Genomic DNA, 14,152 nt, shown 5'->3' with positions numbered 1-14,152 from the left:
TTGCAGGAGCATAGAGTGTTCACACTGTGTGCTGTGACAAAAGAAAGATTCCCTGCAATGGAAAGATGTTCTTTAATGCATTACTGGGACACAGATGCTGAATCTAATCAAATTTGAGGGTTTAGGATTGGGCTTGAGGGTGTCTGATAAATTCAGCAGAGAAGAGAAAAGGAAACAAAGGCTAAGGATAACGAACAGGCAGCAAAGTTTCTATTGAGATGGCAATTGTCACACATTCCATGCATGCAAAGTTCAGCTTTCAGCACTCACCTGTACAGGATGAGCAGAACCAGTGCCAGGAACCCGCCTCCATATACCTTTCTAGCTGTAGTGCTGGGTGACAGGAACCCAGCACAGAACTTCAGTAGTGCATCCCAGGTGATTCCTAGGAGAAGGAAGAGGTAGAATTCAGAAGAACAGAGCTGCTATGTTCAGAGACTAGGCTGACGAAACTCTGTTAACACCAGAGGACCATGTCAATTTTTAAATTCATTTACCTTGGTAACCTTCAAAACCATAGAGATTGTTTTGTATTAGCAAAGGTTCTTTTTTCCTACCTTTCCATTTGAATAAATGCAAAAGAGATCTGGGCCCCCGATGCTAATGAAGTTGGTCTAAAATCACAGGAAAAACTACCAAAGCCAAATTATAAACAGACATGACAGAAAAGTGGGGGCGGCAAACAAAGAGGGAAGTAACTTATATACAAGAATCTATAAGAACAGTGAAATAGCAGAGAGTAGGAATCCCATCTCTAAATTTAAATGCCCTAAGCACTAGACATGACTGCCTCTTCAGGGTGATAACAAAAAAACCCAACCAAACAAAAACAAACAAACAAACAAAACCACCAAAAAAAACCAAACAAAAATTGGCACTGCAGCTGCTTTGTGAAAAACATTTTGACTAAGTCAATGCTTTCAAGCACCTTGCATGAGCAAACATAAAGTCTATAAAAACAATAAACATTTTAGTCAGAAAAACATTCAATTTAACAGCATATCACCTTTTCCCCTACCTTGTCTTCTCCAAGACTCTAGTATTTACCTGTCAACATGCTGGAAAAAAGCATGGCAGGAAAGTAGTGGTGGAAGTAGAGAACTCGACCCATCATAAAAAAAGGGAGGTAATGAAGGAGCCAGCCCAGTGTGATCTGCCCTCCACTACGTAGCACAACTCGGGACAGTTCTGGAACACAAATAAACAGACTTCAGCAGAGAAAAACTCAGCTACAGTTCCTATTTGCAAACCTTAACACACTAAGTAAACTCAACAGGAATGATCTTTACAGGAAGTCACGTATTGGTCTGGAATTGCTTCAAGCCTCTGCAACACCCTATCTGCATTCTTTATAAATATACAAGCACTCTTCAGGAGGACAGTTATCAGAAAAGATATACAAAGCCCTAAGCCTCAAGGCATGGCAGGAGGTTGACCACCCTCTATGTTAAGACCAAACATGCAGTTTCTCAGAATATGCATCAGACTAATCAGGTGATTCTGGTTTCTGATTGTTTTCATTGTCTCTGCAACAAGAGCCATCCAGATGATCACTTTGTCAGCCCTTCCTGGAAAGAAGTGGTGCCTAGTTTTCAGAGCCTGGGGAAAGGACTAAGAGCTCTGGTGTCTGTATACAGCTTAGCCAATAGCTTATTGTATAAATGAGAAGTTTCCCATCACATTTTAGAATTGACTTCCCACAAGGAGATCTACAAAATGAAGCAACCACTGATGTAAACTGGAATGGTCAGAGTATGACTAACTAGGGCTTGTGAAAAGCTCCATAACCTTGGCAATGGACATAACACAGGATCATTTTATCTCTTCCATTTGTCATTTGCTTTGCATAAATATCAGAAAATATTTCTTGTCTTAAAACACTGTGCATACTACAGAGTACAGGGCACATGCAAAGCTTGAGAGCAGGACATTGATTAATTGGCCTGTACCCCTTGCGGCCAATGTAAGTAGCTGTGCACTGCTTTTGTAGAAGATCTGTGGTGTTCACTATTAAACTACAGATATGAAGTTCCCACTCTTTTCCCTGTGGACACCGCTTGATAATCCAAGCTCAATGGTTTCCAACCCTTGACATAAGAAGTCCTCCCATCCACACACTTTTAAGGTGCCTGCAAAAGGCATTCATGAAAAGGAAGACTGACCTCACCTTTGAGTTCAGACGTCAGTTGGACACCTCTCTTCAGAGCCACTGCAGTGCAAAGTGTTATCAGAAGATATAATCCAATAGTGACCAGATTTAGCCACCAAATCACCTACACAAGAGAAAAAGAAAGATTTGGGACTTTATGCTGGACATGTGCATGTGACATGCAAACATTAAGAGTACAATAAGAGAGACAGTCCAAAAGGAGAAGGACAAGAAACACTGTCATTGGCAGAAGCAAGACTAAGCTAAAATTTGCTAGACATTCGCTTGGAACCTCCCACTCCAACTTACCGGGTTTCCAAGCAAATAAACCCGATAATCTGTCTCATTGACACCAGAAAAACGCAGTCCCTGAGGAAAGAGATCAGAAGGGAGAGAAACAGATACTCATCAGTCCAGTTTGTATTTTGCACAGTGTTTAAGGTGGGACAAATTCCCATCCATGCATCTCAGGTGCTACAAAAGAAAGCTGACAGCATCTTCAATGCAACTACAAGGTGTTGTGCTTCAAAAGGCACTGCAAAAGCACTTGAAAATAGAAAGGACAATGGATTGATCGATATACCTGGTAGTTGATGGGCCAGTGCCAAGGTTTGGATGTAACTTCATTGTCCTTTGGTTTGAGGCCGCTGTTTCCCTGCAGGTAAGTCAACATAAAATTTAAATAAGCAGGCAGTTATGCTGCAATGTCTGGCCAGGAATGTCCATGTACACAAACATACATCAGTACTCTTCCTGAGTGAAAGTTCTTTTTTGACCTACATAAACACATCATCTTCCACAATGGTCACAATTAGGACTATGAATGCTTTAATACTACTGTGCAAGTGAAAATGGGTTTTGGGTAGCATAAGGGGCAGTATTCTCCTATTTCTCTTCTCCAGCTTTTCTGTCACTGAGGATACATGTTGCATAAGCAAAACCTTTTTTTCATTAAGAGACTAATGTGACAGGTTTCCCTCCACTATGAAAGAAAAGCCTCAAAGATTATTCCCATGGAAACTCATGCAGGTGCTTCCTTACCTGAGACAGGATTATCACTAATTGCCATAGAAACACTTTACAAGTACTAACAATAATGTGCTTGACTACTTTTTTCCTCTTTAAAATCTGAGAAGAGCTTCACAAACAGTAGCAGAGAAAACCCCAGACTCCCTTCTCAAAATAGTAACTTCTTATTCTTCAGATGAAGAATTAAGGAGCTGGAAGCAGAAGAGCTGTGGCCAAGTGTACAAAGAACAATCATGGAAAAGGACTGCAAGAGCAGTCAACCTTGCAAATATTAAATCTGCTCTTTTTAAATATAGATATATATTCAGAGATAAAAAGTAAACCAGAAATCACAGCTCCTTGATGAACTTGAAAAATATCAGAAGTTTTCCATTTTCAATCCAAACACTTACTGTGCTTCTAAATTCTGTTTAAAAATTCTGTTTAGCTGATTTTTTCTGATTTTGACCACAGTAATATCCTCCTGCCTCACAAATACTAATTTTACTTTAAGCCTTACAAGAAGATAGGGAAAACATTAGTAGCTAGATCACACCAACAGCAGATCCAGGCATTAAGCCTAAGGCTTCCAAAGTTTGACTTGGACGATTTAGCTCCAAGACCATCCTTTTTTCTAAGTATAAATTCAAGTAGGATTCAAGTAGGTTGCTTGGGCATGTAAATTCTGCCCTAGCCTGCAGCCATCACCCAGATCTCTCAGAAAGTGCTATGTGTTTTTTTTTTTTTTTGAATGCAGGAGAGAGGAGGAAGAAAATTATAATTTAGAATCAATGATATCCTACCCGGATCATAACCATGTGGGATTCTAGCAGAATTTCTGCAAAAGAAGGCTTCAAAACATCCAGGCTGATATTGGGCACTTCAAAAAAAGAGAGAAAAATAGATTAGAAGTTTGTATGGTTTACTTTTATTTGCCTTTTTTATAATAAACTAAACTCTCTCCTCCTACAACAAATCTACTTCCAGAACCTCTTTTAATTCTCTATGCAATTTATTCATATTCTAAACACAGTGGCTTGCAGTCAAAAGTATCCCCCAGTGAATTTTACAATTGTTGCACTCCTCAATTTCCTCCTTTACTTCCAGGAGCAATACAAAATAGATAAAAGTCCATGAAATAAATAGATTTGTATTTCTGGCTGAAATTAGAGACATACTCTTCATAGCCTGCTGTTTATCTGTAAATGAGCCATAAGTATGGGAATGTAAAATACATTACAACAGAAGAGGAAATTATACAAAGTCAACAGCCCAGGATTTTTCTCCCTTGGTTGCTTTCACAGGAGGAAGAACAGGAAGAACTAAATGTTTTAATAACTTGGAACTCAGCCCAAGTCACCTGAAATTCATGGGATGAAAATTGTGTTAAATAACCCAGGCCAGTTGAGCATGTGAAACATATGTAACTCCTGGATGAGGCTGCAAGGCCCACCTGTGCAGTGGTTTGGTCCAAAATACCCATTACTGTTTACCTTCTGTGATAAGAACTAGGAGAAAAGCAAAGCAGGCACAAAACTTGAAAGAATATAAAGAAGTTTATTAACAGACCTAAAAGAAGAAAGAGGGGAAAAAAAATCATACTACACCTTCAGAACACTTCTCCTCCCCCCCACCTTTCTCCCTTCTCCCACTGACAATGTAAAAAGACAACCCTTGAGATGTTCAGTCAGTTTACCACTTCCGTAATACCCTTGTTCAGTCCATTTAGGAAGAGGAGTCTCTCTTGCCCATGCTATGAAAACATTATCACAACGAGACAGCCGCCCGGGTTGGTTCTCTGCTCTCATGTGAGTCCCTTCCCCAACTTGCAGCTTTTCCACAACTGCTTTCAAGGGTCCATTCTTGAAGTTTTTGGGGTACAATCTTAAGGTTGAGCTGTTCAGAAACAAAAGTTCTCTTCATCCATCTCTGGGAGCATTTCATCTCTAAGAACAGAGGCCCTTCTCCTTCCCTGGGAGCAAAGGGTCCTCCTCATCTTCATCTCTAGGACTATCTCTGGGAGCATCTCTAGGAACAGAGGTCTTCCCCTTTCCATGTGGAGTAAGAGTCCTGATCGCTTCCATCTCTCCCTGTTCAAACTTGTCATCAAATCACAGCTGCTTCAGCATCTGCCTATCTCAGCGCAGGTGCTTTTGCTCACAAGTACAAGTTGAACGCTGCACCCCCCATGCCTTCATGAAATTACAACGGGTACTCTGACATATCATAGCTTTACAACAGAATTTCAGCTTTAAGCATCTCCCCTTTCTCCTCCCTCAGGTTTTCAGCTCTTCACAGCACTAAAAGGGTTAATCTCACCCAGGCCTTGCAGCTGGAATGTCGCTTATCGATGTTGGTCACATGATCTTTGCTGAACAGCAGGGCAGCTTCAGCTGAATCTTGGCTGCACTGGAGAGGGGGAGCCGGGCTGCTCTGTCTGCACGTAGCAGGACTGTGGGGTTCCACGGCTGGAACAGGTCCATCGGCTCCAGGATGGCTGTGGCCCGGTCCCGCCTGGCCCGAGCAGGGCCTGGGCTGGGCCCGCTGGTCCCCACACGGGGCCCGCAGCCACCTGTCCCAGCGCCAGAAACAAGAGAGGGCTCTACCCGGAGTTTGTCTATTCTTAAGTGTGGATCACAAAGGCGGTCAGAATTTAAGTGGCTTAAAAAATTGTCCATATTCAAACTGGCCAGCTGATAGGTTCTGTCAGGTCATAGAGGAGATGTAAGCACCCCTTTGCAAGAACATCACTTCTGGGACTATGCTTTGCTAACCCATGACAACCTGTCATTACAGGCAAACTTAGATCTCTGTCACACACTATTCATTTCTTGATGGTACTGCAAAGTCATTATTTAGCACACCCCCAGTAAGAGAAGGAAAAAAAATACACCAGAACAGAGTGGATCCTAGCTTTTCAAAAAAATCTTTGAAATATATATGACACACTCATATCAATGACAACAATTCCCAATTAAACAATATTAGAAGTAACAGCCTGTACTGGAGTGCTTTTTTAATACATTCATACCTCAAAATCCTTAAAAAAGTCTTTATACTTCCACTACACTTCAAGCATTATCACCAGCTTCCAGTACAATCAGCGAAATAGAAAAGGGCTCTACATCCCTGCACAGGCTCAAGTTCAGCAGGTTTGCACTTAAGCTGGGAAAGATCACAGGCATTTCAAATGCAGAATGCCAGTTACTGCTATCTGATACCTTATCCCTTCCTTTAACAGCAAGCCAAGACGCACCCTCAAAGGAAAAGGAAATAAATTACTTACATTTAGGGTTAATATGATCTTCAAAGTTCCAGAGGGAATTGGGTGTCTCCTTCAGGTATGGTGTGCAGGTGACTTCCACTTGTTCCCAGCCCCTGAGGATCAGCAGAACAGTTCACCACCACCCCACAGAACACTCAAAACTTCCATTTCATGTCTAATTTTTCCCCATTTAGCTTTATACTTCTCTGTAACACTTCAGCAGTTGCATTCTTACATGCTATGAGAACCATGTAGAAACCAAAATAGATCTGCAAGGCAGTTGACATCAAAATCCCACAGAACAGTTGAACCACATTTCTCACTTTCTCACCTAAAAACCCCTAGGTCCATATATAAACAGTGGGATTTTTGAAAATTATGCACCTTGCCAACTAGAAACTACTTCCAGTTCAACCCTTATAGTCCCTTCAAAGAAAACCACCATCATCAATTTAAGTAAACCCATACCTACAACAACTGTATTACAGAAACAAAACAATTACCTTAGAAGATACCAATAACTGCTCTTTAGTCTGTCACCCTATGTCTAGTAGGTCACATCAAAGACTTTGGAAGAAAGTGCATCAAATCTGGCAGTAATATGACAGATTAATAAGGAATTTTCTATCAACCACCACTTAGCAAATTTCACTAATTAAGTAATCCATTAAATAATTACTATTAAATTCTCTGAAGGACAGTGATTATTACCTTTTAAATATAAAAAATATAAAAATCTGATATACTCTAACCATCCTGATTTGCAGTTAACAAGCATTTTTTCCCTTCAGCTCTTACTATTATCAGTATTTTGTGGCAATAACTTCCATTCACATAGTAAGTTGTTAGTGGGAAAAAAAAAAACCCAACTCACAACCTTTTTTGAATGCTCTTGATGGAAACTGGCTTTTTTTTTTTAACTGAACACATTATTTACCCATGAGCCCAGTTTTATGGTGACGTCTAAGTGGCATTTGCACTCTTGGCCATGCAGGTGCCAGAGATACCTGCCTGCTCTCACTATGATTCAGCATCCACAGGATTCCTTAGAATGTGGTTTTACCCCAACACAGTGAAGGGAAACCTAGAGCAGCAGAAAAGGAGGCAGCTCTCAAAACAGCAGCAACATGCACAGCCTCTGCTTCAGGATCCATGTCAGCATCCCACACAGTGCAGCTTTACAGACAGGGCAGCTTCCTGGGCATGAGCCTGGATGTCTCTGCATACACCTCATTTTAATGATGAAGATATAGAATTCAAGGACATACAAAACCCCGACCCCTGCCAATAGCAGCTTGTAACCACTGCCTTGCTTCAGATGCTGCATGCAAAAATGGCAGAAGGTCTTCTAATCACAAGGTAAATTAATACCAATAGAAGGCAGTTTTGAAGATTATGAACTAGGGTATGAACTGCCCCAGTTTCCAGTGGTATTTGCAAACCCCAAGCTAAAAATGGGAATTAAAGAACGTGTCTGTCATCCTGTCCTGGCCTTACCAGAGGATGAGATCTATGTCCATGCCACTCTTGGATCTCTCAGTAAGGGATAATATTTTTCAGAGCCATATACCTTCACTGTAACAGACTGCATAATCCTAACCCAGATCTTCCCCTCTGGGCATATTTTTAGCACTTGCTAGTTCCATTTTTATTCTTTTAGAGAAATAGAGGAAATGCAGTTATTGCTTAGTCTAAAAGTACCATTGAGTAAAGCAACATGTCAGCTCAAGGCCTTGCATCCCCTTGGATGGGGTTTACAAACTATTTACCATTTTGGCAGAGTCTTTCCAGAAGAGCCCAATATACACCCTGTGGCCACATGGGTTAGCCGGACCTGACTCCGCAGGACTTTGATGAGCTTCCCAGTCTTTCTGCCTACCACTTCAATCCGCCAGAAGTCATTGGAGTCTCCTGTTCCATTCTGTCAGGCAAACATACCATTGGAGAAAAAAAAATTACAAAAATAGAAAAAAGAAATGAAAGAATGCCCAAACTAGAAGACATACAGAACTGAAGCACTGCAAACAGGAAATTCTGAAACTCTACTGGGGGCAAAGCTAAACAAACTAGCCCAGACCACCCTCACTCACAGTTCAGAGGAGAGATTCCCCATCAGGAAGACATCATTCTAGACATAAGCAACCACTCACAAATATATCTCTATCTTTCCAACCTTAATTTTGTTTGCTTTCAATTCATTCTTGACTGTAGCTCAGAGTTACAGCATAAACAGGGGTAACTTGGCTGCTTCACAAAAGGGGTTTAGGCAACAGATCTTTGTGTTTAGGAATTCAGCCCTCAAAGCAGATTTAATCTTCGTGATTCAAAATTCTGTCATCATTCTGTCAAAAAAACACTTGTCTATGTGACAAGGCCAAATATATAAAATAATACTTGTCAGAGCAACTTCAAGGTTGCTCAGTTTGTCATTTCTGGAGCTGAATGCTGCCAAAGCTAGACTGACAGTAAAAGTTTGAATTTTTTTTTCATCTGTGTTCACATTAAATAGACCTTAAATATGAGATAACTATATCATATAATCATACTACACCTGGTTTTTCCTTCAGGATGGGAGATGTCCATCTATCATCCTGGCTAACAAACTAAAAAAAGCAACAATAAATCGCCTTGGCATTATATGAACTCTCCCAAAAAAGAAGCAGCTTTTGTTTTATCTTGCCTTCACTTACTATTCCATAGCCAGTGACCTGAAAATGCTTCCTTGTCAGGGGAGCCTCATGCTGGTGACTGTGCAGATTTCTAGAAGTTCTGAAATGAAATTAAAAGTCAAACCTTTGAACCTTGTCAATTTGTGATAAGAACATTGGTTTGAGCCACTCAGAGATCTGCCAGTACTCTAACCACTGAATTCCAGCTGAGGGCACAGCACGATGCAGCCTTAACAGGATGGGGGACATGAAGTGAAACCGTCAATTCCCAGCATGTGACTCTGAGCTTATGCCACACTGGGCAGTGACAGAAAAGGATGACAGCATGAATAAATCCAACCCTCAAACTACAATCTACCACCTCTAAAAGGAAAAGAGGTTTGTTTCGTTTTGCTCTGTTGTTTTGGTTTTTTTTAAATTAACAGTAAAAGTGTGACAAACAGACCTGTCTTGTAAGAAGAAAAGCAAGATCCTGACCTTTTGCGATTATCAGTTTTGCTTTTGAGGGGAAAGATTGTTCCATTTACGGGGAAATCAGTGGCCACCATTTAGCACCAGCACAGTGCAGACAAAGAGCCTCCTACCCTGGCAGGGTCTGCCAACTGCGGCAACCAGAGAAACGTGGCCATGGCCCACCAGTCCTTGCCAAAGCCGCTGGCAGTGCCCAGCGCGCTGCCGCCGCCCGGCCACATCCGCACGGACGTCTCTGTCCCGCAGGCTGTGCCACAGCCCGGCCCCGCCGGATCCCGCCACGGCGCCGCCGAGTCACTCCCGTGCTGGAGACCTCATCGGGACTCAACCCATTTTGCCTAATCAAGATTTTATCATCCTCATTACCGTATATTTGATAGTAAACTCCCAAATTAAAATTTTTTTTAAAATAGTCTTAGAATCATTTTGGAAACCTAAGCAATGATTTGTACATATGTCATACTGAATACAGTACAACATGATTTCCAGACTCACAAGTTTAGAGGTTCTGTTAAGAAATCAAAGCTGTGAAAGCACAGAGCATCTTGGCATAGTGACATTAGACTAGACAAAGACCAAATATCAAGTCACTAGGGTTCCCCTGCTTCCTCTTAAGGTATTCCCTGCAGAGAGGGAAGTGTCCAGCTTCCATTTTCATCCGAAGTGCTATGATCTCAGTGCTCTCGAGAATTTCAGTGGGTGGGTACTGCCTATGAATATAGGAACAGGATACTTGCAGTACACTGACAAAAAAACCCATACTCTTTTTGCCTAGCAAATTCAGCATGGAGACAGGGAACAGAATGAGGGTTTTGAAATTGTTTCTCTGGAAGAGTTACCCTGATTATCACACCTCACACACCTGAACAAATCTCCGTGCTGCTTAGGTTGGTACTTCTAATAAATTGTGTGGCTATCTTGAAAGTTTCTCATTTAATAGACACTTTTCAAAACATTAACCATAAAAGAAAAACTCTACAAACCTCACACTGGAAATTCAGATATACAGATACCTCTGTCACACAGCCTGCTTGTGCTCATCTAACCATAATCTCCAGCAGGACAAGTCTCCTACCAGTTCTATTCAATCACACAATCTCTCTGAATCCCAGAAATCATCCTTACTCTTTATGTTCCAGACGAATAATATCTCCGTGCCTCACAAACTCCACAGGGCTTGAGGGGTCAGACAGATCTGCTGAAGGAAGATGAACTGATCATATCAATGCACTTACAAACTTACCAGGGTCTTAGAAAGTTTCTTGCTGATACTCATGCCTCAAGCAGATAATAAAGCAAAAATAAAGTATTGTGTTGACTCTAAGCCTGGTGTAAAACATTGTTCTAGACTCTAACCCTGAGAGCTACTCCAAAGAATGTGAATTATAAATGACTCTTGCAACACTGATTATAATTTTTCTTAGATATCTGTTATTTACATTTTTTGCTGTTTAGACAATTCTTGTTAATTTTTATAAACACATGTGGCAGGTAAAAAAAGGAAACTGCCAGACCAAGCATGCCTCAGCCTCACACACTACATAATCTAAATCAACAGCTTTCCATACAAACCACAGATCATCACATTCAGTACTCTTATCTTGTCCCAAGCAATCATCCACAAAAATCTGTCAAACAAGATGTACCAGATTGTAACAGAACCCAACTTCCCCAAGACTCCTAGCCACAATAACAGACTGCAAAAAATATTAACTCAGTTCACACTAATTTCCTCTCTGCTGTTATTTGCAGCCCTACACAGCTGAAAAATTGTCAATGCAACCTTCAGCTAAGAAAAGCTTATTTACTTCAGCTGTACAATCTGGAGAAGAACCAAAAACACAGCAGACACACACAATGTAAATCAAGATGGAGACAGCTTCCCCTTGTTCTTCCTCTTCTCCCTCTCGTAACCATGAAGGATACTCTGCCCTGGAAAGAACTCAGAATATTTATGTGAAAAACAGAAGCAGCAGTTATAAAAGGCACTTTACTGGTATTTGTTACCTGTATCTGAATCATGTTTCTTTATAATCCACAGGTTATTCAAATCTTTATGTAAGTAGGCAGTGACCTGAAATGACAGGATTAATTATTTTACCTAACAAGAAAAAAGTTGTTGATAGCAGTCACACATTCACCAACAAATCAAAGCCCCAAATGCACCAACACAGAAATCCTGGGATTACTTTTCTGACAGTGCCCCCTAGGAAACAAATTATGGGCCACTGCTTAACCCAGATGACACCTCTTAGCCAGTATATAGCCCATCCTCAGAAGCACTACACTTCATGGCAGTTCACATGCACCATGGGGAACAGTCTCCAAACACAGTCTGACCTCCTCTCACCCTATTTCAGAGGCTCCTTCTACAACAACAGGATATCCACACCAGAACTCTTGAATAATCACTGACCACTCTCTGAACCAGGAGATGGAAGCAGCACTGTTTTTACAGACAGTAGAGATTTAACAACAGGATTCAGCGATAACCCGTTACAGCCACGCATGCTACACAGCTAACCCTTGCCAGCCTGCTCAGCCTCGCACAGAGTAACTACATCTACTGCTACCATGGACATGGGAGACCATCTTATTCCAGGGTGCTGCTCCCCAGAGCATGTGGAACTGTACTTCCTTTACCCATCCTACTCTTACAGAACAGCAAGCCATGCTCTGTGCAACCCTAGCCCAGTGCCACACCTGTGCCTCCCACTCAGGTGGGAGCAGATGGCCCAGTGGGTGGGTGAGAGGCAGAACACAGAGGAGCGTCTGAGGGTGGGGAAAAAGGGAGAGCTGGAGATAGAACCTCATACCTTGAGGTCAAGCCATTAGGAGAGGAGGGAAAAGTGGAAGCAGAGAAATCACTTTTTCCTCTCTAAACCTCCTCCAAGTCCTAAATTCCCTTCTCCAGAGCCCTGAAACTACCCTAGAACCCTACTGCTGTCCTACCATCAGGGCAGGGAGCACAGGGGGAAAATCGCCATCCCTTCCCACTTTCCACAGGGAACTCCCATTAGTGTCCTCTCCAAATTGCCTTTCCCTGCTTTTAGTATCATAAAGCATGATCTGCACTCAAATTTTGCCTGTGCTTGAGCCAGTTTGGCATGACATCTCCATATACTGTCATAAACATTATTGTCATGCTGGAGTATTAGAAATTCTGATTGTGACAAGTAGCAGGAAAAAAAGATTGAGACAAAGTTTTCACTTCTGAAAACTTCCTTCTCACCACAAAGACAGCAGGGAGTTAAAAACCAAACACTTGTGTTTCTCTGGTAACTTTCTTTCAAGGACCTCAGAACAATTTTTAGACACTAATAATCAAGCTGCACAATACATCTTGGTAAAAGTGCAGAAGCGGCAAAGATTTGTGAAGCTTGATGATGATGGACAAAATAAGTATTCCACTCAATGTTCGTACATCTTAATTAGAGATAGTTACATGATTTCTGATTTCTACTTTCACTTATTGCTTAATCATTTAATGAGAAGCCCTTAGTTCAGATGGTTTCCATATGGCTACATTAGCTTACAAATGTACAGTATCTAATTTAATGAGCAAAGCATTACAAATTCTTCGGTGACAGATGAAGGCAGGAAGGCACAAAGGAGAGGAATTCATGTAAGGTCACAGAGGCCAGTGGCTGGAGTAAAAACAATACACAGCAGTCCTATTCCCTTGCTTTTAATCTACAGCCAGAAGACCTGCAAGATAATGTACTTGCTTTAAACACAGTTTTACAGCCTTCCTTGAGGTAACTTTCATTATGGAAGATTATTCTGAAGTCCTCTTGGACTCCATCTATGGACACTGGTCATGCTATTATAGCAAAGCCTTGTTACTGTAGGTCACCCCTCTGGTGTAACATGGTAGGATCGCTTCAAGCCTCCTTTTTAGTTGGAGTTCCAAGCCAAGTGCACAGCTGTGGTACTGAGAGGGTAACAGATGCTGAGTAAACACATAGCTCCCATCACATCACCCCTAATGCTAAATGCAAAGGGAGTCAGTTACAGGCCATACTACCACAGCACACCAACCTGCTGCTGGCGAGCCCCAATGCCTTCCGGGTACAGGTGCCAGTGGGAGTGAAGGTATCCCCCTGCCATCCGAAGGTTCTTCATTGTGACCACAGACCCATAAGCCAAATCTGCATGAGAAAGAAGGAGGAAAAAAGACATAAGGCAGCTCTCCTGTATCTCCCCCAGCTAGTCTACAGTGCTCGATTAGGCATGCATTCTCCATTGTTTTGATGCAAGTTTGTTTCCTGTTTGACAAGTTACTCCACAGGGCTCATTGCAAGCTTATCTCCCATCCCTAACCCGGATTCAGTGAAACAGTTATGTAACATTTGGCTGAAACACTTCAAACTCTCCCACTGAGTTTTAACAGAAACAGAAGTGCTAAGGCACTCTTTGGTATGTTATTTCATAATGAGAGTTTTGAGATAGCTTTCCCTAAGAGTATACAGTCAAATTAAAACACTGCTGACCCCTACAGCAATACAAGAGGGAAGGGAGGCAAGCTCAGCTACCGGATAGCAGAGCTGATACCCTGGCTTAAGACATCTTCCCTCCCAGCACGTGGGA

The 14,152-nt window shown here is 41.7% G+C and overlaps 1 protein-coding gene across 3 annotated transcripts in view; it reads right to left on the bottom strand.

The window, feature by feature from the left end:
• Positions 1-14,152, bottom strand: part of POMT2 (protein O-mannosyltransferase 2) — a 36,620-nt gene that overhangs the window by 12,208 nt on the left and 10,260 nt on the right. For all 3 annotated transcript variants that reach the window (XR_005602094.1, XR_005602095.1, XM_039553251.1), the window contains exons 9-20: positions 13,604-13,713; positions 11,570-11,636; positions 10,688-10,760; positions 9,113-9,191; positions 8,192-8,343; positions 6,444-6,535; positions 3,961-4,037; positions 2,733-2,804; positions 2,459-2,518; positions 2,168-2,273; positions 1,048-1,188; positions 271-385 (exon numbers count right to left, since the gene is read on the bottom strand). Coding sequence is in view for 1 of the 3 variants with exons in the window: in XM_039553251.1 (XP_039409185.1) it covers positions 271-385; positions 1,048-1,188; positions 2,168-2,273; positions 2,459-2,518; positions 2,733-2,804; positions 3,961-4,037; positions 6,444-6,535; positions 8,192-8,343; positions 9,113-9,191; positions 10,688-10,760; positions 11,570-11,636; positions 13,604-13,713 (1,144 nt within the window). In the remaining 2 variants the exon portion in view is untranslated. The remainder of the gene's footprint in view (positions 1-270; positions 386-1,047; positions 1,189-2,167; positions 2,274-2,458; positions 2,519-2,732; positions 2,805-3,960; positions 4,038-6,443; positions 6,536-8,191; positions 8,344-9,112; positions 9,192-10,687; positions 10,761-11,569; positions 11,637-13,603; positions 13,714-14,152) is intronic.

This window comes from Corvus cornix, chromosome 5 (assembly GCF_000738735.6).
Source record: "Corvus cornix cornix isolate S_Up_H32 chromosome 5, ASM73873v5, whole genome shotgun sequence".
Lineage (NCBI taxonomy): Eukaryota > Metazoa > Chordata > Aves > Passeriformes > Corvidae > Corvus > Corvus cornix.
The sequence above is the reverse complement of the archived record's forward strand: the minus strand, read 5'-3'. Positions and strand labels throughout refer to the sequence as shown.